Source organism: Lissotriton helveticus, chromosome 5_1 (genome assembly GCF_964261635.1).
Source record: "Lissotriton helveticus chromosome 5_1, aLisHel1.1, whole genome shotgun sequence".
Classification (NCBI taxonomy): Eukaryota; Metazoa; Chordata; class Amphibia; order Caudata; family Salamandridae; genus Lissotriton; species Lissotriton helveticus.
In genome coordinates, this window is record NC_136065.1 from 867,462,223 (window position 1) to 867,485,956 (window position 23,734).

General features: G+C 43.0%; 1 protein-coding gene across 1 annotated transcript in view; it reads left to right on the plus strand.

The window, feature by feature from the left end:
• The first annotated feature begins 1,864 nt into the window (after positions 1 to 1,864).
• LRIT2 (leucine rich repeat, Ig-like and transmembrane domains 2) overlaps positions 1,865 to 23,734 on the plus strand; it is a 54,393-nt gene continuing 32,523 nt past the window's right edge. Inside the window, exons 1-2 of the mRNA XM_078641124.1 lie at positions 1,865 to 1,983; positions 2,536 to 3,317. Coding sequence (XP_078497250.1) covers positions 1,865 to 1,983; positions 2,536 to 3,317 — 901 coding nt within the window. The remainder of the gene's footprint in view (positions 1,984 to 2,535; positions 3,318 to 23,734) is intronic.

Consider the following 23,734-nt stretch of genomic DNA (forward strand, 5'->3'; position numbering starts at 1 on the left):
AACAGGAAGACCCCTCTCCTGTGTAGTCATGATTTTGATTTTTTTCAGAACATTATCATCATTGCTTCTAGGATATCACAATGAACTAGAAGCTGTGGGGGGTTTAACTAATCTTTCTTCAGAAGTAAGGAGTTGAATTAGAGTGTGGCAGACAGGGTACTCTGTTGCAAATGCAAAGGAGTATGTACCCGGTCCTTCAAATTGACAGTCATTCAACCTCACTTAGAGAAGGGTAGACTGTCAACATTATGCAAGCTGAGCCATTGTTGCTCCAGCAACGTAAATCTACCTCCAATGGGCAGGGCTGGACTGGCTACCGGGCAGTTGTGTGTGCTGCCGAGCTGGGGGCTGTTTTCGTTGCTAGAGACCTGCGTGTGAAAAACGAAATTCGTTTTTCTTTTTTTATTTCAATGCGCACGCAGGTCCCCATCAACTAAATAAGCCCCCACCATGGAGAAATTAGCCCCCAGTTCGGCAGCACACACAACTGCCTGGTAGCCAGTCCGGCCCTGCCAATGGGCTAACGGAGGAGTTGGGGCCATTGGAGTAAATCACATCTACTTCTCAATTTAGAAAGAACAGTCTGATGTATTTCTGTGACTATAAGTGGGAAAAATGGCCCGCACACCCTGAAAGATAACGCCCAGGGTCTGGGTGTGATTAGATTTTAATTTTCATTAACAAACTCCCATGCTGGGAGTTTATTTTTGCAATACAAATTTAAAGAATTTAGTGGCGGGTGCCCACCAAACTTTTCATACCTTGAAAGGACACCACAATGACAGTGGATCCTTTCAACATGCAGAGATGACCACTGGGTTGGCAGTCATTGCTAAATAGGATGGACTACTGTCCATCACGGTGGTGGGCGTTAGGTCCTTCATCGCCCTAACGGGAGGAAGAACATCCTTTTGTGTCTACATCCGGCCCTCAATTGCATTACTGAGATGATTGCCAAGACTCTGCTAAGATAAACAACCTGCTCCAACTACAGTCCCTTTTATACACCTTTGTGCACCGTTGCAGGCATGCCTGGCCTCCTGCATCAGTGCCTAACCACTCAGGCCAGTCTTTAGCTCCAAGAACACTAGGCCCCATATTATCAAGAAGGGGTGATACATTATATCGTTCTGGTGTTAACCTGGGCTTCTATGGGAATCACAAGGGCATATTATCAAGCCCATTATCGCCGCTTTATCAGCAGTTTCCTGCCGATAAAAGCGGCGATAATGTATCGCCCTTTCTTGATAATATGGCCCTAGGTTCTCCCAAGGGCTCAAGTCTGCACAGCTGCCTCCATCTTTAGTCCGCATGGAGAAAGTCTTAAGTCCACTTGGGAATTACCACAAACTCCCTGCTTTCCCTTCAGTCTGCAATTTGCATGAAAGCAAGAGCCAGCAATTGGCCTCCACATCTTCCTATATGTGTGGTGCCTTGCGGCCACCCACAGTCAAGATGAAAGAACTAGAAGCTCCCTCTCAAGAAGTACAAGCACCTTTTATCAGGTACAGAAACACTTCTCATAGGGCATGCTCCTAGACCACGCACAAAAACACACTCTAACATGCACACTACATATTCTTCCCCAGGCAAGGAATCTCATTTTTTCCGCCATATTTTCTGTCATGGTTTTGGGAAAAGTTGAGTCCATTTTGTTGAATCAGGTAATGTGTTTTTCGAGTTTGTATTCAAGACACAGATGACTTGTACTTTGGTTGCTGATTCATTAGCCAGTTTCCTGCCCCGTTGTTGTCTTGTCTCCTGCGCTCATCCCGCACGACGTCAAGGAAGATTACAGCTAATAGGATTTAAGATTTAGAAGCGGTGGGCATGTCGTCTGTGAAACCGGCGCTACTTCTTCCAAATGAGGAATATGGATCTTATTCATAATATTTTCTTCCTGAGCCTTGTTTTATTCAAAGCCAACCCCGCGCTTTCCTCCTGTGTGACCGGCTGCTCCTGTTCAAGTGATACTTTTGGGAGGTAAGATTCACGTATATCGTATTGAAGTAGTGCCCTTACTGCCAGGGATTACAGGCATCAGCAGAAACAAATAGTTTCACAGAGCACGCCATCAGTATGCTCGGTTTCCAATTATATTTATTTTTATTTTGTTAGGAATTTTTGTAAAGTGCTTCAAACCACCAAGAGGTAGCCTGTATTATCTAGTTATTGTATATGTTATAAGGTAAATGCAGGTAAATGCATTATTTGACTTTAACAAAACCACGTATTCAGGTTTTTTTTGCACAAATAAAATTAGTAAGTCAATAGACAAAAAGATATGAGGTAAAAACATATGCGTAAATGTTTTTCATTAAACTGAGGTAGACTTTTTTTCCTCTATTTACCTTTTTGTATTGTCTTCATTGGTACTGTTATTGACCTTTCCAAAAAATAAATAGCTGTTCGTTGTGCAAGAACACAATATAGCAACCCATGTTCGTGGTTGAAGGGTGCACGGGGGCATTTACAAAGCTTGGAGAGATTTTTCTTGACTTGCTTATAAATACTGTAAAAATATTCATATTGCAGGAGTCTGATGTGTATGGCGACTCCTATGAGCAGGATCCCAGAAAACATTCCTGCAGACATTAGAAAGATCCGCATTGAAAAATGCCACCTAACAGAGTTGCCACGCGGTTCGTTCCACACTGTCAGTGCCTTGGAGCATCTGTGGTTGAACTTCAACAACATCACAGTCATCCACCTTAAAAGCCTGGAGAACCTGAAGGATCTGGCAGAGTTGAGATTGCAAGGGAATAAATTGCGCTCCATACCCTGGACAACTTTTCAGGACACCCCAGCTTTGAAGATTTTGGATCTGAAGCACAACAGACTTGATGTTCTCCCTGAGCATGCTCTGAGGTATCTAGGCAACCTGACCTACTTAGACTTATCGTTCAACCAGCTTACTGTGATCTCCAAAGATGTCTTCCTCCAATGGCCGCTCCACCAGAAAATTCAGGTGGGAGAAAAGAGACCTGAATCAATGTCCAATGCAGTGCTGGCCTTGCACGACAACCCGTGGATGTGTGACTGCCGCCTCAGGGGCTTCGTCCACTTTGTTCAGACCGTCAGTCCTCCCATCATCCTCATGAACTCCTATTTAACTTGTGCCAGTCCAAACTTCCGTGCAGGCAAGTTCTTCCATGAGGTGGAACTGAACACCTGCATGAAGCCCGAGACCTCTGCCCTCCTTTCGAACCTCACTGTGCAGGTGGGGTCAAATGCCACTCTGACTTGCTTGGTGCAGGCAAGCCCTACTCCCACAATTTTGTGGTCCTATCCCCAGAAATCTCTCAAAGCATTCAATGGTAAGTTGTGCATGATTGATTTTCTTTTTAGGGGTTTTGGTGCACCTGGTCTAAGCGGAATTCACTGTACCACATTATGTAGGTTCAGACCCCCAAGACGTATTAATAATAGGAACTAGCAGGACGTACGAAATTTAAATGACACTGCCATCATTTGTGCAATTTTGTGAATTTTACATTGCGCCTGTTACGTGGAAATCCAGAAAAAAGCACCTTGCATAATCACGCAGTATTTACAGCAAAATTATAGCACTTGCAAAACGTGAATGACCAGAACGTGAGCAACAGTTGCTCAAAGCAGTTGTGCTTTTGGTGCTATTTGTTAGTGCAAAATGTGTCATTTGCGTCGAAAATGGGCAGGAGGACACATTTTGCCATAAAACATAGCATTGAGTCCTGGGTTGCATTTTTCTGACTTTTGCAAAATTTCCTGAAGTTTTCCTGAAATTTCGCATGACTATGAGAAGCAAATTAAGCAAATTTCGCACCCCCCCAAAAATGTGGGAATCTCAACATTATTCTATTGCTCACTGTGCATACAGTGAAACAGATTGAAGAGTTCAATGTTGACCGAATTGCAACCTCAGCCAATGAGTAAAAGCTCTTCTGAGCACAGAGTTATCACAGTGATGCTTAGTTACCAGTTTATATTCAGTGAACACTGTGCCTATATTAACGTCAAGTTGGATTCAGCAGAAGTTCAAAGAGCCAGTTTTAGAAAGACCAAGGGGGATAATCACAAGAAAGTGACAGAGAGAGGCGTTAGACTTCTTGGCTTAACACCTCTCTCTGCCACTTCGAAAAAGCAAAGCTGCACCATATTCACAAGGACATGGTGCAGCCTTGCTTTTCCCCCTGTGATGGTGCTAAGTTTCACAACTTAGCGCCAACACAGGTGCCCCTTCCTGCACATAAAAAACATAAAATGCCAGTTTGTAACTTACATGTGTGCTGCTTCATGCAGCACACATGTAAGTTACACAATGGCATTTTTATAAAAAGGTTTGTTTATGTATAGGAAGGAACACCTTCCTGTACATAAATAAACCATGGCATTTTGCATTTTCCATGTGAGCTGCACAAGGGAGCACATATGGAAAATGCCCAAACGAGGAGAAATTAAGCATTTCTGATCATATCGCCAATTTAAGACCTGGGTTTTCCTGGTCTTAAGTTTGGCGTTAGCTCCTATTTACGCTGCCCTTGTGAATGGGGGACAGCGTAAATATCAATGGGTGTTGCAGTGGAACGCCCACCACAACACCCACTGCATGCCCCTTTCACGCTAAACACAGCGTGTAAGGGGGCCTATTCACAAGGCAGCGTTAAGCCACATTAAGTGGCTTAACACTGCCTTGTGAATAAGGCGAGGCCCCTATCGCCACCACAGTATCACTGAAAGTGAAGTTGTGGTGGCGATAGGGGCTTGTGAATATGCCCCAGAGTGCACTATAAGGACATTGTTCATGGCATGATTAATATATGCATAGTGTTAGAAATGGGATTTCTGGTTGGCTAGGGCATGCGCCTAAGCCAGGCAGAAACTACCACTCTAGTCAGGGCAAGGGAGTTACACGCTGAAGATAACCCCTGCTCACCCCCTTGGTAGCTTGGCACAAGCAGTCAGGCTTATCCCAGAGGCGATGTGTAAAGCGATTGCGCAACACACACACACAGCAGCAGCAACACACTGGGCACACCGCAAAAAAAAAATCCACACAAGTTTATATAAAAAATAGCCTTTGTATTATCCAAAACACATTAGAATCATAATCACTCAATATACACTGTGCCAACTGACATCTGGTAGAAATTCACCGGGGATTATATACATGACAGGACCAATCGGGCCACTGTCAGAACCATCACAAGCACACGTAGTAAAAATAAAACACTACCAGTAACTACTGGTATAATAATGATCTCAGCATTACGTCTAGCAACATAAACACATTATGTCTTCATCAATTTGGGCAAAAACATCATAGTATGACATTTGTATTAGGCATCACCACATTAGGCAATAACACTAGGCATGAAACGCATTATGCCCAAACCTCATAAACATAAACACATTATGCAATCACTGTAGGCATCACATTAGGGCCTTGCGCCCTACCAACACTGACCCCCAGACAAATGGCCTTCTGTGGGACTCAAATGCCCTTTGTCCCAAATGACAGGGCGTAACTGAGGCCTTCCACTGCCCCTTGACTGCCAATGCAGCGAAGACAATGTGCACCATGCACTGGGGGCAGGGGTGTGCAACTCACCCCTTCCTCATTATGAAAATAACTGTCCCACATGTTGCAGCTGCCCGCTCTCGCGGTGCAGCTGAGAAAATTGGCCCTGGCACCACTGTGCCCCGGGAGCCCAACTGGACCTTCTAAAACAATGTTGCCCAACGGTTCAGCTGCCCTCCAACAGGCAGATCAGCTGTGAAGAAGTAGGCCTGGCACTGCGGTGCCTCAGGAAGCTCTAAGCCTTGCCCCACTCACCGGGGCTTCTCCTGGGGCCTTTGGTAGGTACTCACAATGCTTCACGGGGGCAGGGAGACCTCACTTGTACTCTCCCACCTAGACAACTCTTTGCTGCAAAGTCAGAACTCTGCCAACTGGCACACAGAGCCCTCGAGGCTCCGATGGGCCCCTCCTCTGTGACCTCACTCACCGGGACTCTTGTGAGGCTAGGGGGCAGGCACCGACAGTGTGCCTCAACCGGCCCCTCTCCTGGGATTCCCTTTGGCTGCTCCAGTCTCCAGGGAACACACGGGTTTCTCCCTCTCCTCATAGGAGCCCTGCGTAGACACGCGCTGCAATTGGCGGCCTCAGCCGCCTCCTTCTGTTGGCCCCACCCAGAGTCAGGCAGCAGATGCCTGGCTTCCGGGTTGCATCTCGAGGTATGGCGCATCTTGGCGGTGGTTCACCAATGCGGGGTGGGCTCCCACTTCTTGAGACTACAATTGTGGGGTAGGCTCCCTCCAACAGGAGAACAAAACCAACGGGGTAGGCTTCCGCTTCTTGCAGCATAAATGCGGGGTGGGTTCCTACTTCGAGGAGCACAAAACCAGCGGGATGGGCTCGCGCTTCACTCCTCAGCAGCACGGGGAATCCCTACGCTGGGATTCCCTCTAAATACCTTGCAGCCCAGCGATGCATGGCCCCACATTACCTGCGTCCTGGAGCTTCTAGCTGGGCCAGGGAAAGTGCTCACCAGCACTGTATCTCTCCCCTCCAGGGGAGGCAGGAAGCAAGGCATGGGCAGTCCAGTACACCGGGTACCTCCTGGCAGTCCAGCAGCCAGCTGGCTGCAAGCCTAAGCACAAGAAAAGCACACCTTCAAGGGATCACAGCCCCAGTATATATACACCATTTCTCTTTGTTCCGCCCTGGCACAGGGCTTCCGAACCAGTCTCAACTGGTTCTTGGGGGTATTGGAGCACTTTGTTTACAGGGCTCCTCTTCCCCTTTGTCAATTGGGGGCTCAGTAATCAGACACTCCACAGGGGGGCGGAGCCAGCATTCATCCAGGCAGGCACAGGCCTATTCAGGGTCAGGGGACTACTCCTCCAACTACTCCAAATGCAGATCCCCTATTCAGCCTAGCGCTGACTCACCCTGCCCTCACTGGAGCCATACACACACCTCACCAGCCCCTGTCACTCCAGAGCCAGAATTGCAATAAACATCAGGCAGGCAGACACATAGCACACAGAAATGCCAACTTGCTGTGTGCTTACTTTACTTTTCTTCTTTTTAACCTTATTGTATTTAATGCGAATGAACAATACAAGAATGATTTAGTTATCCTGTGGATACAATAGGGTTCAATTATTTAATCAACCCTTGAATGATATATGTTTAATCATATGTACTTAGTTTATGAACAAAATCCCTTGTAGACATTCCCTATTTTGAATTATCCATCGCCCAAGCCTACAAGGGTTTATTGGGTTACCCAAAATCTTCTTACAACTTCTAAAAGTGGCATTTCTAAAATAGTGATAAAAAATCTGCGCACACCATTGCGCAGCATTTATTATTACTATTCCAACCATAGCAAACTTTACCACGCTGCTCCTTGCATATCAGGAATTATCACTGAAACACTTATCCGGGAACTCCAATGCATTCCTACGGGAGGGCAGCCTCACAGAGTGAGAATTCAAAATGGCTGTTTGTCACTACCAGGACATGTCACACACTTAAGGTACATGTCCTACAATTTACCTACAATGTACCCTGCCCATAGGGCTAGCTTGGGCCTGCCTTAGGGGTGACTGACACGCAGTAAAAGGGGGGGGTCACAGACACAGCACACACTTTAGGTGACACGTCACAGCGGCATTACCACTGTGCGCATAGGCCCTGCATTGGCAGAGGCCTGAGACAGGTTGAAAGGCTACTTTGGTGGGTGGCGCAATCAGCGCTGCAAGCCCACCAGTAGCATTTAATTTACCAGCCCTGGGTATCTGAGATACCACTTTACAAGAGACTGACAGGTAAATTAAACGTGCCAAACAGGTGTAGACCAATCTTACCATGTTTACCACAGAGCACATGCACTTTACACTGGACAGCAGTTCTAATGTGCTCAGAGACGTAGCACCACCAACACCATGTCAGAAAAAAGTCTAGGAGGAAGGCAAAAAGTTCAGGGATGACCCTGCAAAAAGGGCCAAGTCCAACACATAGGTTTAGCCTGTCTTTGAAAATTGCAAAACCAAATGAAAAAAGTTTCAGACTTTCAAAGTTTATTTGCGGCGCCCACTACCTATCCTGCAAAATGCAGAGAGTACCGAAAAAGAAGGCTTGTATTTGTTATTTATTCACATGCCTCTCTCTTCCAAGACCCCTCACTTCCTGTCTTTTATTTGCGATCATGTCTATTCTTTCTCGCATGTGTTTTCCTTTTTAGTCACTGTTTTGGTATATTTTTCTTCAACATTCTTTCTCTTTTTTCTGCTCTCTTGCTCCAGTAATGAAAAATAAGCAATAGTTTTAAAAATTAGTTCTGATGCTCATCACCTACAACAGTGGTAATTGTGGTGGTGGTAGTGGTAGAGGTAGTAGTGATGATAGTGATGTTGATAATCTTGGTAGTGACAAAGGTAGCAGTAGTGATATTGCTCATGTTGCCTATAGTGGGGCCAATGGTGGGGCTAGTGCTGATAGTTAGAGCGGTGATAGAGGTAGTAATGGAGACAGTGGTGGTAGTGATCATGGTGAGAATGTTAGTGGATGGTGCTGAGAGTGATGTGAGGATGGTGATAGCAGTAGGAGGTGGTAGTGGTGGAGATAATGGAGGAATTGTTGATAATGGCAATGGTTTTCTTGATAGTGGTGAAAGTGGAATAAGTTGGAAAATTGTTGTTGATTGTTGTAGAAGTGACAATGGCAGTAGTAATTGTAGTGCTGGTGGTGATAGTGGCAATTATGGTATTGGTATATAAAAAGGATTGAGGTGAGGATTGTGGTAGTTGCACCAATGGTGGTGCTGATGTTGGTGATAATGGAGGAGCAAGAAATAGTAGTGGTAGTAATGACGATGATATAAGTGAAGAAAACAATTAGGAAATACAAATTAACATGCAGTGGACCTATAAAGATAACAAACAAATATGCAATCAACAAGTAAATATCAAAAATATATATATTTTATTAATATAACAATGTTTTTTTAGGGGTTTATAAAAATATTTTTTTACAATAAGAAAAAGAAGCCAAGCAAATTTCCCAAGAACAGAGTATTATCTTGTCCAGTGCTGCTCTATTATTTTGCAGGCACACTCATTCATTAATTTTAGACTGCGACTGTTTATGCACTATTAATTCGAATGCTACCTTGATGAACAGTAAAGAGCAAGAATGACATATTGTTTTGAAATTGCACATGAACTATAATTTGAATGGTGGTAAAAAACTGTCATGGCTGACGAAATTCGTGTTTACGCGCGTTTTGGCATTATGCCATCATCAGGTACCCATGTGGTGAAACAGACCTAAAGAATATTAGACATGAAGCATACTTAGTAAATTACATATGAGGGGTCCTACTGCTAATCTCTGCTCACACAAGAGTCAGAACATATAAAACAATCTATTATTAGCCAGTTGCTGGTCGTGAGAAAAAAGAGAAAGAAAAAGTGATGTCCAAAGTTAGATACAAATAGTAAATCTCTTAAGTAACCTGTCACCGGAAATTAGTGTTAACATAGAAAATCTTGGTGATGACGCAAGTAAATACAAAAAGCGGGAAAGGGGGAATAAGTCTCAAGAAGAATAGAGGAATGAGTGCATATCACCTGTGGTATTGAAGAGCAGAATGGTGATCATGCAGATGGAATCGGAAGAAGCTCACCCCATCTTCTGCAAGAGCGTGGATGAATATGATGAGCATAGTTACCTTCTAAAGATGTGAAGGGAGTCCTCTAATGTAGGAAGTGCATAGATGTAATATCGAATGGACAATAAATACCTAACAGAAAAAATGTTTAAAAGTAAAGGATGTGTGTTTCATGTCATAAGACAGACAAGGGTTTAAAACTGATGGAAAACCTTACCTAAGCCAGGGAACTGGGAAGGTATGGGTCCACCGAGTCAGGTTGGTGGCTGCATAAATGGATATCAAACTGGATGGGAAATGGGGCCAATGGTCCCTCGAGTGTTGGTGTCAGCGTAGATGCCGTTAGAGCTTTCACTATACTATGAAGTGAAATAGAATAAGAGTGAGGGGGCTCGTATTGATAGAACGATAGTAGCCCGAAATAATAAAAACATTTGAACTGCAGAAGGCTTGTCGAATGGGCAAGCATGATAATGGATCTAAGAATCTTATCCATATGGAGAATGATCCTAATCTCTGGAAGTATGAGAAGAAATGCAGCGTGATCACTGTTTGGGAGGAGCACAAGCCACGAACGAGTTCTTCTAATGTATGTGGCCGAGGGTCCGCCACCGGCATCAATTCCAAATGTTGAGGGTGTGTCCCAGATGAACTACAAGTGGGGCAAATCAGAAAAAGAGGTACAGGAGGAGGGAAGAGAGGGGCCCCCCTCTCTTCCCTCGGCCACATACATTAGAAGAACTCGTGGCTTGTGCTTGTGGCTTGTGCTCCTCCCAAGGTGCCTACCTGTGGATTTTGGGCCTTTTCTTAGCAGGCACCTAAGGATACCTAGCAAAACTGTACATTTTTTTAAAACTAGCTACCCTAGGGAAGACAGAATGGGGTGATATGTGTGGCTCTTACAAGGTTATGTTCCCCAGAATCCCTTACAAATCTCAATATTTGTCAAAAAACACATTTTCCTCACATTTCTGTGATGGAAACTTCTGAAATCTGTGGAGAGCCACAAACTTCCACACACCCAGCATTTCTCCAAGTCTGCTGATAAAAATGGTACCTCACTTGTGTGAGTAGGCCTAGTGCCGGCGACTTGAAACGGCCCGAAATACAACTTGGACACATCACATTTTTCCAATGAAAACTGACCCTTTTTTTTGCAATGTGCCCAGCTAAGGATTTTGGGCCCTATTTCAGCTACCGCCTAGGGAAACCTATCAAATCTGTGCATTTCTTTAAACTATACACCCCGAGTAATCCATAATGGGGTGACTTGTGTGGCTCTCACCAGGTTCTGTTACCCAGAATCCCTTGCATACCTCAAACTTTGTAAAAAAAACCATTTTCCTCAAATTTCTCTGATGGAAAGTTCTGGAATAGTGGGGAGCCACAAACTTCCACCCACCCAGCATTTCCCAAAGTCTCCTGCTAAAAATGGTGCGTCCCTTGTGTGGGTAGACCCAGTGCCCGCGACAGGAAATGTCCCAAAACACAATGTAGACACATCACATTTTTCCACAGAAATCTAACCCTTTTATTGCAGGGTGCCTAGCTTTGTATTTTCGACCCTACCTCAGCGGGCACCTAGGGAAACCTAGCAAACCAGACATTTTTGAAAACTAGACATACAGGGGAATCTAGGATGGGTGACTTGTTTGCCTCTTACATGGTTCTGTTACCCAGAATCCCTTGAACCTGGAAAAAAACAACCACTTTCCTCAAAATGTCTGTAATGGAAAGTTCTGGTATCTGTCAGGAGTCATAAACTTCCACCCACCCAGCATTCCCCCAAGTCGCCCGATAAAAATGGTACCTCACTTGTGTGGGTAGGCCTAGTTTCTTTGACAGGAAGTGGTCCAAAACGCAACGTGGACACATCACATTTTTCAGAAGAAAACTGACCCTTTATTTGCAATGTGCCTAGCTGTGCATTTTGGGCCCTAGCTCAGCCGGCACCTAGGAAAACCTAGCAAACTTGTATACATTTTTTAAAACTAGACACCCAGGGGATTCTAGTGTAGGGTGACCTATTTGTCTCTCACCAGGTTCTGTTACCCAGTTCCCATGTAAACCATACATTGTTTACAAAAATCATGTTCCTCACATTTCTGCCACAATGTTGCACTCTCCCAGAATTCCCACAAGTCTCCTGATAAAAATTGTACCTCACTTGTGTGGGTAGGCCTAGTTCCTGTGACAGGAAATGGCACAAAACGTACTGTGGAGACTTGAAAATTATCGATCACAAAAAGACCTGGTTTTGCGAGGAAATCACATACGTTTTTTGTCTTGGACTTGGTGACCATGTAGGGAAACCTACCAAACCCAGACATTTCTTAAAACTAGACAACCGGGGGAGGCCATGGTAGTTTTTGTTGATCTCCCAACATTTTCTTCCTCAGAAGATCCTGCAACCCTCAAAGTTTGCTGAAGAAAATCACATTTTACTCACATTTGTGTGGGAAAGTTGTGTAATTACCGGGCCAACATGAATTTCCTACCACCCAGCGTTTCCCCAGGCCTCCTGATAAAAATGGTACCTCACTTGTGTGGGTGGGGCTAGTGCCCACAACTGGAAACTGCCCAAACAGTATTGTGGAGACTTGAAAATAATCCATCACAAAACAACCTGGCTTTGCAAGGGGGTCACCTGTGTTTTTGGACACAGGCTCTACGGCCATTTAGAGAAACCTACCAAACCCAAATATTTTTGAAAACTAGACATCTGGGCAAGTCCAAGGATGTGTGGCTTGCGCGGATCTCCCAATGTTTTCCTACCCGGAACCCATGCAAGGCTCAAATTTAGCTAAAAAATTCATATTTTCCTTATTTTTCTGTCTGGCACCACCGCACCAGCTCACATTTCTTACCATTCCCTGTTGTCTACTGATAAAAATGATACTTTCCTTGTGAGGGTGTCCAATGCAGAGTCAACCAAAACACATATATAAACAAAAATACAGCTCTTACATCTCGCTTTGCTCAATCTCCACCTTTTCGGCCTTTCCCAGTCACAGACCATTGGCCTACCCACACATGTGAGATATAATTTTCCTCTGGAGACCAAGGGAATCACAGGGAGGTAGGAAAAGTATGCCGGCACAGGAATTTCCACACATAAATGTGAGACAAATTTGATTTTTTAGCTAAATTTGAGATTTGCTGGGGAATCTGGTTAAGAAAAATTGGGGGACCCATGCAAGCCACACCTCCATGGACTACCCCGGGTTTCTAGTTTTAAGAAATGCTTGGGTTTGGTAAATGTAAATGTGGGATACTTGTAAAGCACACTGTTACTCTACCCGAGTGTCCTGGCGCTGTAGACCGCTGGGGAACCCGTTCTGGTTTTCCCTGTGAGATGGTCCCTTTCTGGGTATCTCCAGGGTGAAACCAGGCATCCCCGGCGTCTGTGGGGGGCCGTTGTAGAGATGAGGCAAGCTTAATGCCCAGAGTTACCGAGTGTGTTCCCTGGTTAGAGTAGGCACTGAGGCGAGAATTATCGAGTCCGTTGACCCTGGTCCAAGACCCTGCCGCGTCGGGAATTGAACCCTGGTCCCGGGCCGTTCTCTGCTTACAGGTCTGCCGCCTCTAACCAGTGAGCCACACCTCTCCACAATGGTAGATTTCCCTACATGGCCATCGAGCCTGGGACCAAAAATCAGGTTATTTTTCTGATTGATAGTTTTTGATACCTCCACAATATGTTTCGAGCCCTTTCCTGTGGCGGGCACTTGACCCACCCACACAAGTAAGGTAACATTTTTATAGGGAGACCTAGGGAAATGGTAGGTGGTAAGAAATTTTTGTCAGCCCGGTGTTCCCACAACTTTCCCACACAGAAATGTGAGGAAAATGTGATTTGTTTTTTAGCAAAATCTGAGGTTTGCAGGAGATTCTGGGTAAGAAAACATTGGGGGATCTATGCACGCCACACCTCCTTGGACTCCTCCAGGTGTCTAGTTTTCAGAAATGTCTAGTTTTGGTAGGTTTCCCTATATGGCTGCCTAGCCCGGGACCAAAAACGCAGATGACCCCCTTGAAAAACTGGGTCGTTTGTGATGGATAATTTTGGATGCCTCCACAATACGTTTTGGGACCTACCCTATGGCAGGCACTTGGCCCACCCACACAAGTGAGGTAGCATTTTAATGGGAAACTTGGGAAACATTGGGTGGTAGGAAATGTGTGGTTTCTTTTTGCTTCTGGAAGAATATGGCAGAGTAATGCAAGGAAACTGTGTAACTGTAGTCACATTTTGAGGTTTGCAGGGCATTTTGGGTAAGAAAACTTGATGGGATCCATGAGACGGACACCACTCTGTACTCCCCTGGGTTTCTAGTTTATGAAAATATCTAGAATTGGCAGATTTTCCCCAGATACAATATACACCTTGGCAGATAAAGACAGAAAAGACAAATATTGCCTAACAGCCAACTATTCCTCAAGTACACACACATACTGGTTAGATTTGGCAAGAGGGTGAGTGAAGGTTCAGAATGTCACATTTTATTAACAAGAGATTTCAAGGTGCAGAGACAAAATATCGATTTAAAAATATTGATTTGCTCAAATATTGACAAAAAAAATATTGTGGGTCATAAATATTGACAGAAAAAATATTGTGGTCAAAAATATCAATTTTAGGTAAGTTATATTGATTTAAAAAATATCAAAGTGTTAAATATAATTTGTAAAAATATAGGGGCCCATTAGGATGGCGGGCGGAACACCCTCGCCAGGCCGGCGGTAGCCACCGCCGGCCTGGCAGGGGCGATCCGCCCGCCATCCGTGCCGGAATGACCCCCACCACATTAGTATGGCAGGGGGGTCCACGGCAGACGGAAAGACCATCCGCCGCTTTTCCGCCCCAGTCGCCTTGCGACCAGGCAGGAAAAGGGTTCTGTATGGTGGCGGTGTCTATCAGACACCGCCAGCCATATTAGGATGGGAATTTTGCAATGCCTTTCCGTGGCAAAGGCATGCGGAGTCTGCTTTGGGGGCCCGTTGCGGGCCCCCAAGGACTCCGGGGGTGTGGGGGGTGCACATGGGGAGTACTTATGGTACCCCCCAGCAATTCCATGGACAAGATGGCAGGCACCGCGTGGTGCCTGCCATGTTCTGCATGGAAGTGCACAGCATGCCTTCCTGCCATTGTGGCAGGCAGTGCTGAGTGCACCGCCCGCCACAATGGTAGGAATGCTGGATGCGCCCGCCACTGTGGCAGGCGCATCTTAATGCCGGCAACGGGACCACCGCTCTTATGGCGGGCATTCCCTTTTTGCGATGGGATGGCCATAGTTGTTAAAACCATCGCATTTTTATGAATGTTATGTATTTTAGTATATATTTTATATGTGTGTGATGTTTGTTTTTATGTATAAGAATTATTTGTATTTTTATTATATGTGTTAAACTTTTAGTAGGTAATACATTTTTTTAATTGAATTTTGCATTTTTTGTTCCGTAGCGGGTTGTGGGTTTATAGGGGAATAGGGTGGGAAGTAATTTAATAATAAAACATTTATTGAATCAATTTTATTTATTAATATTTGTGAAATTGTGATGTTATAGTGTTAAATGTATACATTATTTTACTAATAATTGTTTGATAATTAGTTGTTAATTCATTTAAATTAAATAATTAGTAAATAATGATGGTAATTGTGTAATTAATTTTAGGTGTATTATGTGGTGTTTATAGGATTAAATGGTGGGAAGATGGGAAGTAATTAAATTTTTATTGAATGATTGATTAGTTGAATTATTGATTAGTTGTTACAATAATTAATTAATTAGTAATTAAATATGGTAATTGTGTAATTGTTTGTTTGTTTGAAAGGTTTTATATAGCACTGGCTAGACCCTGAGGTATCAGAGCACTTTACATGAGTTACAGTGAGTTACAGGTTACATAGTTACATCATTTAAATCAGAGTCACAGGTGGAGGAGGAGGGGGAGGGAGGGAATACACAACAGGAGAAAGGAGGAAAACAATGTCAGGTGTCCGGCTGGGTAGGTGACGGCCGAGGGGGTCAAACCAGGGTCAGACTCCTCTTTAGCTGCATGTGACAACTCCACCGGGCATCAGCCAAGGTTGCTCGTGCATCGAGGTGAGTACAAACAGTTTTGACACCCATGGGGCGTCGTCAAATTCCAACAGAAGTTCAGAGGAACGTAATGTATGAGTCATATATAGTGCTGGCTAGACCCGTAGGTATTAGAGCACTTAATTATGATAGATAAGTAATTAATTTTAGGTGTGTGTTGTAGTGGTTATAGGTATAAATGGTGGGCAGGGTGGGAAGTAATTTATTTTTTAGGATGTTATTAATTATTTGTTAATTAATTTAAAATAATTAATTATTAAATCGTAATTGTGTAATTAATTTTAGGTGTGTGTTGTGGATATTATAGTGTTAAAGAATGTGTAATCAATGAATGTGTATTATCTTTTTTTAATAATACTATATTTTACATTTATAATCATGGAAATACACGTTAATAAAAATGTTGATGTCTTTTTGTATTGGCGTGGTGTTATTGGGGAGGAAATAAAATAAATACATTTATAGTTTAAATAATTGGTGTGTTTGTGAATATTTGTTTCTTGTAAATAAATATTGTTTATAAAAGTATTTATTAACCCCTTCCATGCTCATGACGGAACGGTTCCGTCATGAGCGTCGGTTGAGCTGTGCTCATGACGGAACCGTTCCGTCATGGTTCCATAAGCCCAATGGAACGTTCAGCACAGCGCAGGAATCTGCGCCGCGCTGAAGCGGTTAATTTTTTAATATTTTAATATCATATTTGTAGGTTTTTATTATATGTAATTAACATTATAATATGTGTTATTTTTATATATTTAATAGGTTTAGGGGTATATTTTTTAAATAGTGTTTATTTATTTATTTTTAAAAATATATATATTTTTTGATTGTTGAAATGTTATTATAAATTTTTGTTTTTCTGCTATCCAATACTTTCCCTACTGTTGCACTCACTGGTATGGGAATAGTAAGGTTTACCCTTCTGCTATCCAACACTTTCCCTACTATTGCACTCACTGGAGTGGGAATAATAATTTTCACCCTTCCACTATCCAGCACTTTTCCTACTGTTGCACTCACTGGAGTGGCAATAGTAATTTTTACCCCTCTGCTATCCAATACTTTCCCTACTGTTGCGCTAACTGGAGTGGGAATAGTAATTATAACCTGTCTGCTATCCAGCACTTTTCCTACTGGTGCACTCACTGGAGTGGGAATAGTAATTTTCACCCTTCCGCTATCCAGCACTTTCCCTACTGTTGCACTCACTGGAGTGGTAATAGTAATTTTTACCCCTCTGCTATCCAATACTTTCCCTACTGTTGCGCTAACTGGAGTGGGAATAGTAATTTTTACTCCCCCTCTATTAAACACTTTTCCTACTGTTGCACTCACTGGAGTGGGAATAGTAATTTTCCCCTCCGTTATCCAATACTTTTCCTACTGTTGCACTCACTGGAGTGGGAATAGTACGTTTTACCCTTTTGCTATCCAACACTTTCCCTACTGTTGCACTCTTTGAAGTGGTAATAGTCATTTTTACCTTTCTGCTATCCGGCACTTTCCCTACTGTTGCACTCACTGGATTTGGACTAGTCTTTTTCACCCTACCGCTATCTAGCACTTTCCCTACTGTTGTACTCACTGGAGTGGTAATAGTAATTTTTACTACTCCGCTATCCAATACTTTCCCTACTGCTGTACTAACTGGAGTGGGAATAATAATTTTTACCCCTCCGCTATTCAATACTTTTCCTACTGTTGCACTGGAGTGGGAATAGTAATGGTTACCCCTTCACTATCTAGCACTTTCCCTACTTTTGCACTCATTGGAGTGGCAATAGTAATTTTTACCCCTTCTCTATCCAGCACTTTCCTTACTGTTGCACTCACTGGAGTTGGAATAGTAATTTTTACCCCCTACCTATACAATACTTTCCCTAATGTTGCACTCACTGGAATGAGATTAGTCATTTGTACCCCTCAGCAATCCAACATTTTCCCTACTGTTGTATTTATTGTGATGCGAAATGTACATTCTGTTTTTATTTTAATAGTTTAATGTTTTATTTATTGATATATGTATATATTTTATTTTGATATAATTTAAAAGTAAAATAATTAAATAAATATAATTGTTAATACATTATTTTAAAGTAAATATATGTATAAATTATTGTTTGTGTGTCTATATTTTGTTTAAATTAAGTTTATTTTTTATATGTAGTTAAAATGTATATTAAATGTAATAAACTTTGTTAAGGATAATATTAATATTTTATGTTTAATATATATTATTTTATTCATAGGTTTAAATCGATATTTTTTACATCTATATTTGTAACTTCAAGATTTTTGATTCAATATTTTTGTACTTACCTGTTTAAGTATAGGGAGGCAATATTTTTACTATCTATATTTTTACTTCAATACTTTTACTATCAATATTCTATCAGTGAACCAGAATTCATAAAAAGGAATTTCACTGTTATTAATTAAACGGTTAAAAACCTCAACCAATGCCACAGTTCAGGAGCTGTAAAGCCACTGCAAGTCAATAACCTCTTTACAGGCCATTGATATACCTTTCATTAGTTACACATACAAGACAATTCACAGCACATTACAACACTCACATCAACAGACTGTGCCATTCAGGCCCCATCCCTTTCATACACCCACATGCCTGACACAGCAAGCACACCAGAGTGTATCGACTGTTTTTTGGCTAGCAGTGCTTGTGGTGACCAGCAGCAAGTCACCACTCATATACTGCCAGCCAAGCGCCAGTCCACCGACACCACCAGCCAAGCTCCAATCCACACACACCGCCAGCCAATCGCCAGTCCACGCACCCGCCCAGCCAAACGCCAATCTACACTCATTGCCTGCCAAGCGCCAGTCCACACACCCCACCAGCCAAGCACCAGTACACACACAACGCCATCCAAGCGCCGATCCACACACACCACCAGCCAATCACCAGTCCACGCACACCTCAAACCAAGCACAAGTCTAACACATAGCCCAGGTTTAGAAGGAAATGGGGGCAGTGCATACGACTCTACTTCTGGATACCTCTTCGGTAACAGACTCTACATTCCTTAGCGGGAAAGTTCTTTTTAACCATGGGAGGAATGTGATCAGAAAAGTGGCAATCTTTCAATCTAGCTACATCCTCCACCACTGCTTCTCTAGGAACTCTTGCCTCTTCCACTAAAACAAGGCTTCCTATCAGAGACTGCTGAAACTGAACAAATGTCATCTTTGACTCTGGAGAATACTCCTTAAAAACAACAAAAGCATTGTAGCTTGCTAAATGGAATAAATGGATAGGCAACTTCTCTTACCAAACGTATGCCTTACGAACAACAGTGTAATGTTCCAACCTCTGATCTACTTGATCTGCACCACCCATGTGCTTATTGTACTTTAAAATGCACACAAGTTTGCGCATTTCAGCAACCTGACCCCAAACAGTCACAGATGAAGTACTTTCATCATAGTTGGTTTTCAGCATATACACATCTCTCCTGCCAGAAATTTTCAGAGCTAGAAGTTCATCACTAGGCAAGGCACTGCATTGTTCCTTTCCAAGTTTTTTTACAAACTAGCTTTTTTGGGTAACCTTTACGGTCAGATTGTCCCACAAGCAACAGTGTCCACTTTGAACAATTCCCCGAACAATGGCAAACCACTGTAAAAGTTATCTATGGTGATCTTTGTTAAAAAGTGCTTTACCAAGTTCCCCCACAATTTTCTCTGTAACTCCAAAAGTGGATGGACAACCGGGGGGGGGTGGGGGGGTCAATAATGGAATCCCTACCAGTGTAGAGCCTGAAATTCTAGACATTTCCAGTACTATTCATAGACAGCATATACATCTTAATTAGCTAACAATCCCTCGTGCTAGGAATGTACTGCCTAAAAACCAATCGCCCCTTAAACAGGACCAAAGACTCATTCACAGCTAATTATTTACCTGGCACATAGATCTCTAAAAATTGATCTACAAAATGATCAAGGACAGGCTGAACCTTAAAAAGACAGTCACAGTCAGGGTGATCTAGTGGCAATGCTAAGTCATTATCAACTAAATGCAACCTACGAAGAAGAAGCAAATATCATTTACGACTCATGGTTGCAGGAAATATAGCCGTTGCCATCAAGAGATTAATAGACCAATATGAAGACAGTGACAGGCCCATCAAAAAAGTTAAACCCAAGAACTTCTTCAGCTCATCCTCATTTGTGGGAGACCACCGGGTAGCTCTAGACTGGGGCTTAAGTCTGGCACTGTTGTCCCTCTAATGCTGTTCATCATTCAAATTAGTCTGCTCACCCATCCACAAACCAGCGTCTATAAACAACTGAAAAAATGTATAGGCAAAACATGTTCACAATTCACTCTATTCAATTGTCAACAATATAAAATCCCTTGGAGGAATCAATTCATTCTATTCAAACGTTCCATACTTCATTTTATTCGAGCTTATAGATACAACTACACCCGTCTTATGAGGGACCCAAAAGACAATTTTTAAACAATTAGCTTTAATCTATCACTCCAAGTGAAAAAAGTTTATACAATTTATATAAAATGAATACGTATTTAAAAAAAAAACTATTTAGAAATCTGATAATAGAAAAATACTGCACAGTGTCATAAAACTTTATACCAAGAGAGACAACACATAAGACACGCACATTTGTCATTTGAATGATGTTAATTTGGGAAGAATCAACAGACGATCTGTTTTCCGTTAAATATGATGAACAATGAGCTACACAGTAAGAAAAGCTCAGAGAATATGATTTCTTATTCTACCCAGGGGGGGCCAAAAAACAGAAAAACATGCTGCCTCCAGGGCAGCGACCCTTGCCCAAGGGGTTACACCCTTATAAATATATGTAAACTTAATTCCTGGGGCCTAGTGGGTTTCGACTCCCCGGGGGGCAGACCGGCCAAAAAAACATCCAGATCAGCCCCCAAGGAGGGCCTAAAACCTGGATGGAATATACCCGCGGGAAGCAACCCTTGCCTAAGGCGTCACTCCCCTACATATCACAAAAAGAATTGCTGTTGTCTAGTGATGGGATTCCTGCTTCTCGATCGCGGTACCAGCGCAGGGGAAAAATCCTTTCCCCCTGCATCTGTACTTCTGTAACCCCACCTCAGGGAGAAGGACTTACCAAAACACGTCTGCTCCCTCGACACGCTGGAAGCAAATGGCTTCCAGCTTGGTCCCAGCTGCAATTGATGATGTTGGCACGCAGTGAGCACACTGATATAATCAGTTCATGGGGGGGTCGGGGATGGCAGGGGAAACACTTCCACTGCCATCCCCAGTGGGGTAATGTGGGTGGGGTCCCCACGGGGAAACACCAACACTTCCCCCGTGGGTAGGTATCTGGACATAATGACATAATGGGTATGACCTTGACACAGGAGTGCCACGGCAGAGGATGTAAGCATTACGTCCAAGGCCCAAAGAGGTTAATACTGAAGACTATAGTTTCAGTGCAAATGCTACGCTGCATAGTGCACACTGACCTCTGAGAGACTGTATGTCATGCAAGAATGCCTTTCAGACTGCAGGGAATGACAGTAGCACCATTTTCCTCCTTGCATAATGCAGCACAGAGACATTGGTTGCTCTACATGATAGATTAATAATTCTGGGCCTTTGTCACAGTTAGATATCAGTTCACTTTCACTCTCTGAACCCATCTATCCCTTAAGTCACTCACTGATTGTACCTTTGCTTTTGACCCTGTTCAGCATTCTATGCTGCCCATCTGTTAGGTCTGCTGGATAGTATGCGGTACTACAGACTTAGTGCAGGGTAGGGCAGAGCACAAGCTGCTACCACCTTGAGCCATTGTAGCAGAGAGGAGAGAGTACAGCTGGATCAGAAATTGTGCTGAGCTCAGTGAAGTGCAGACGAGAAGTGACGCCAGAGTAGAACTTCAAAGATTGATGTGGACTCATTTTCTTGCTCATGCCTCTCCATTCCAGATCTGAAGGAGATGGCAAGTGAGAAAATCCTCTCTTACATTGCCTGAGCAGTAAAACACCAAATGCATTTCCTATGGACTGATACAAAATGTGACTGACATTGCCTACAAGGCCAATGGTTGAGGGAGCTCACCTAGTGTCCCTCTATATCCATGTTGCGCCTCTGGACCGAACTAAAGGGTGAATGACTTTCCAGTAGACCTGTGGCTGAAAAAAGCGAACCCAAAGCCGCTTTCATTATGTGGTATTAAAAATACTTTAATGGATTCATTTTTGTGAAAATAATAGGCTGGCAAGACAGGTAAAGCTGTCTGTAGATTAGACCTCAAAATAGCAGGCATGGCCATCACAGGTAGGAGCGGTGGGGCGATGGGGCGGGGTGGGGGTGGGATGAGGGAAGTTGACAGATGACGGGATTGGTAAAAATAAAAAAAGAAATAAAACCACTCATCTTGCACTCCCTGTATCACCGAGTCGGCGATGCAGCGAACTCAAGGTAAGTGGATTTATTTATTTTTGTATTTCATTTGACCTATCCCGTCATCTGCTGAATTCCCCCATCCTATACCGCTGCCGCCATGCCCCACAACTCTTAGCTGTGCCAGCCGCTCATGCAAAATAGGTAAATGGTATGCATTTTGAGTAACTGACAGAGGTTCAGATTGAATCAAACATTTTTATCAATGTGTTATCTAAACAAGTTGGGCTATATAAAGAAATTGGTTCCAAACTAACTCTGCTATACGGATTCCAGCTGAGCATCAGGACTGAAACATGTCTGAGGGTGCTTGTGTTTTCACAGAGGCACATATACTAACCGTTTAGGTTGGACTCCATATTCTTGACTCAAGGCATAGTGATATGGACGAGGAAAAACAAACAATGAAATGTCACCAGAATCTTTATCAGCTGGTTCGGCTGAGCCAAACATATCCAATCCCTCACTTTTATTCTGTGTGAGGAACTTTTCAAGCAAAACAGCTTAAGGTTCCTGAGTCAATGCCATAGTGCCCCCGGCAAGAACCAATTGCCAAAGCAGCTGAGTATCTACAAGATTAAAACAAATTGTCATAACTGACAGCGCTCAAAGCCAGAGATTTGCAGGCAAATAAAAGTTAGAATATCTCTGTAAAGGGCTTTATGTCAGAAAGTCATTAGCAAAAGTATCTTGTGACAGAAGTATTTTTGTTTTGAATGTCATTTACAAAAATATTGCTCCATTGAGTGTGCATTTTATAATATTAACGGCAACAGGGTGATATTTTCGTAAATTAGATTTAACCCATTTACTGCGGAGGACATTCCAACGCGGTGCTGGCGTTCTAATGGGTGGGCGGGGCTGCGGCGGCCAACAATCGTGCGCAGCACCCCGAAGGTAGTGGCCGACGCGAGCATGGAATGGGTTAAGAGATGATATTTCTGTCTGGTAATATTTTGATTATGTTGTTCCATTACAATATCCCTTTAAGAAAATCTGCAATAGTATTACAGCCCTTTAAAGCTATTAGGCAAGGCATTTATTTAGGAAAAAAGAATGCAGGCAAAAGTCGAAACATTTCTTAACCATATTACATCAAAGTCACTGAAGCCCTCAAAAAAATGAAAATATAGGGCCCTTAAGGTCTATAGGGGAACCTAAACGTAGTAAAAGAATATGTAGTTTGAACCACCCATGAATGTGGTGAACCTAAGGTTGCAATGTGAAAATAGTCACAAAAGCTAACTTCAGTCTTGATCGCTTTTAATGAAGAATATTTGCTCAGGTGGGGGCTAACCAGAGATGCTGGCTGAGTGGAATTCCACATCTTCAGCCTGTCTAGGAAGAATCCCAAGGGAAAACAAACTTGAAATTAACAGAAAGCTTCTTCTGGCAGCTGTTACTTGATTCAAGTTTATTGAATCTCTTCTATACTTGCCTAGTTAATTATTTAGGGCCTGAATTAATGCTTTGCAGATTAAGTACAGTCTGTCAAGACGGTGGGGGACAATACTATTGCCACTCTGA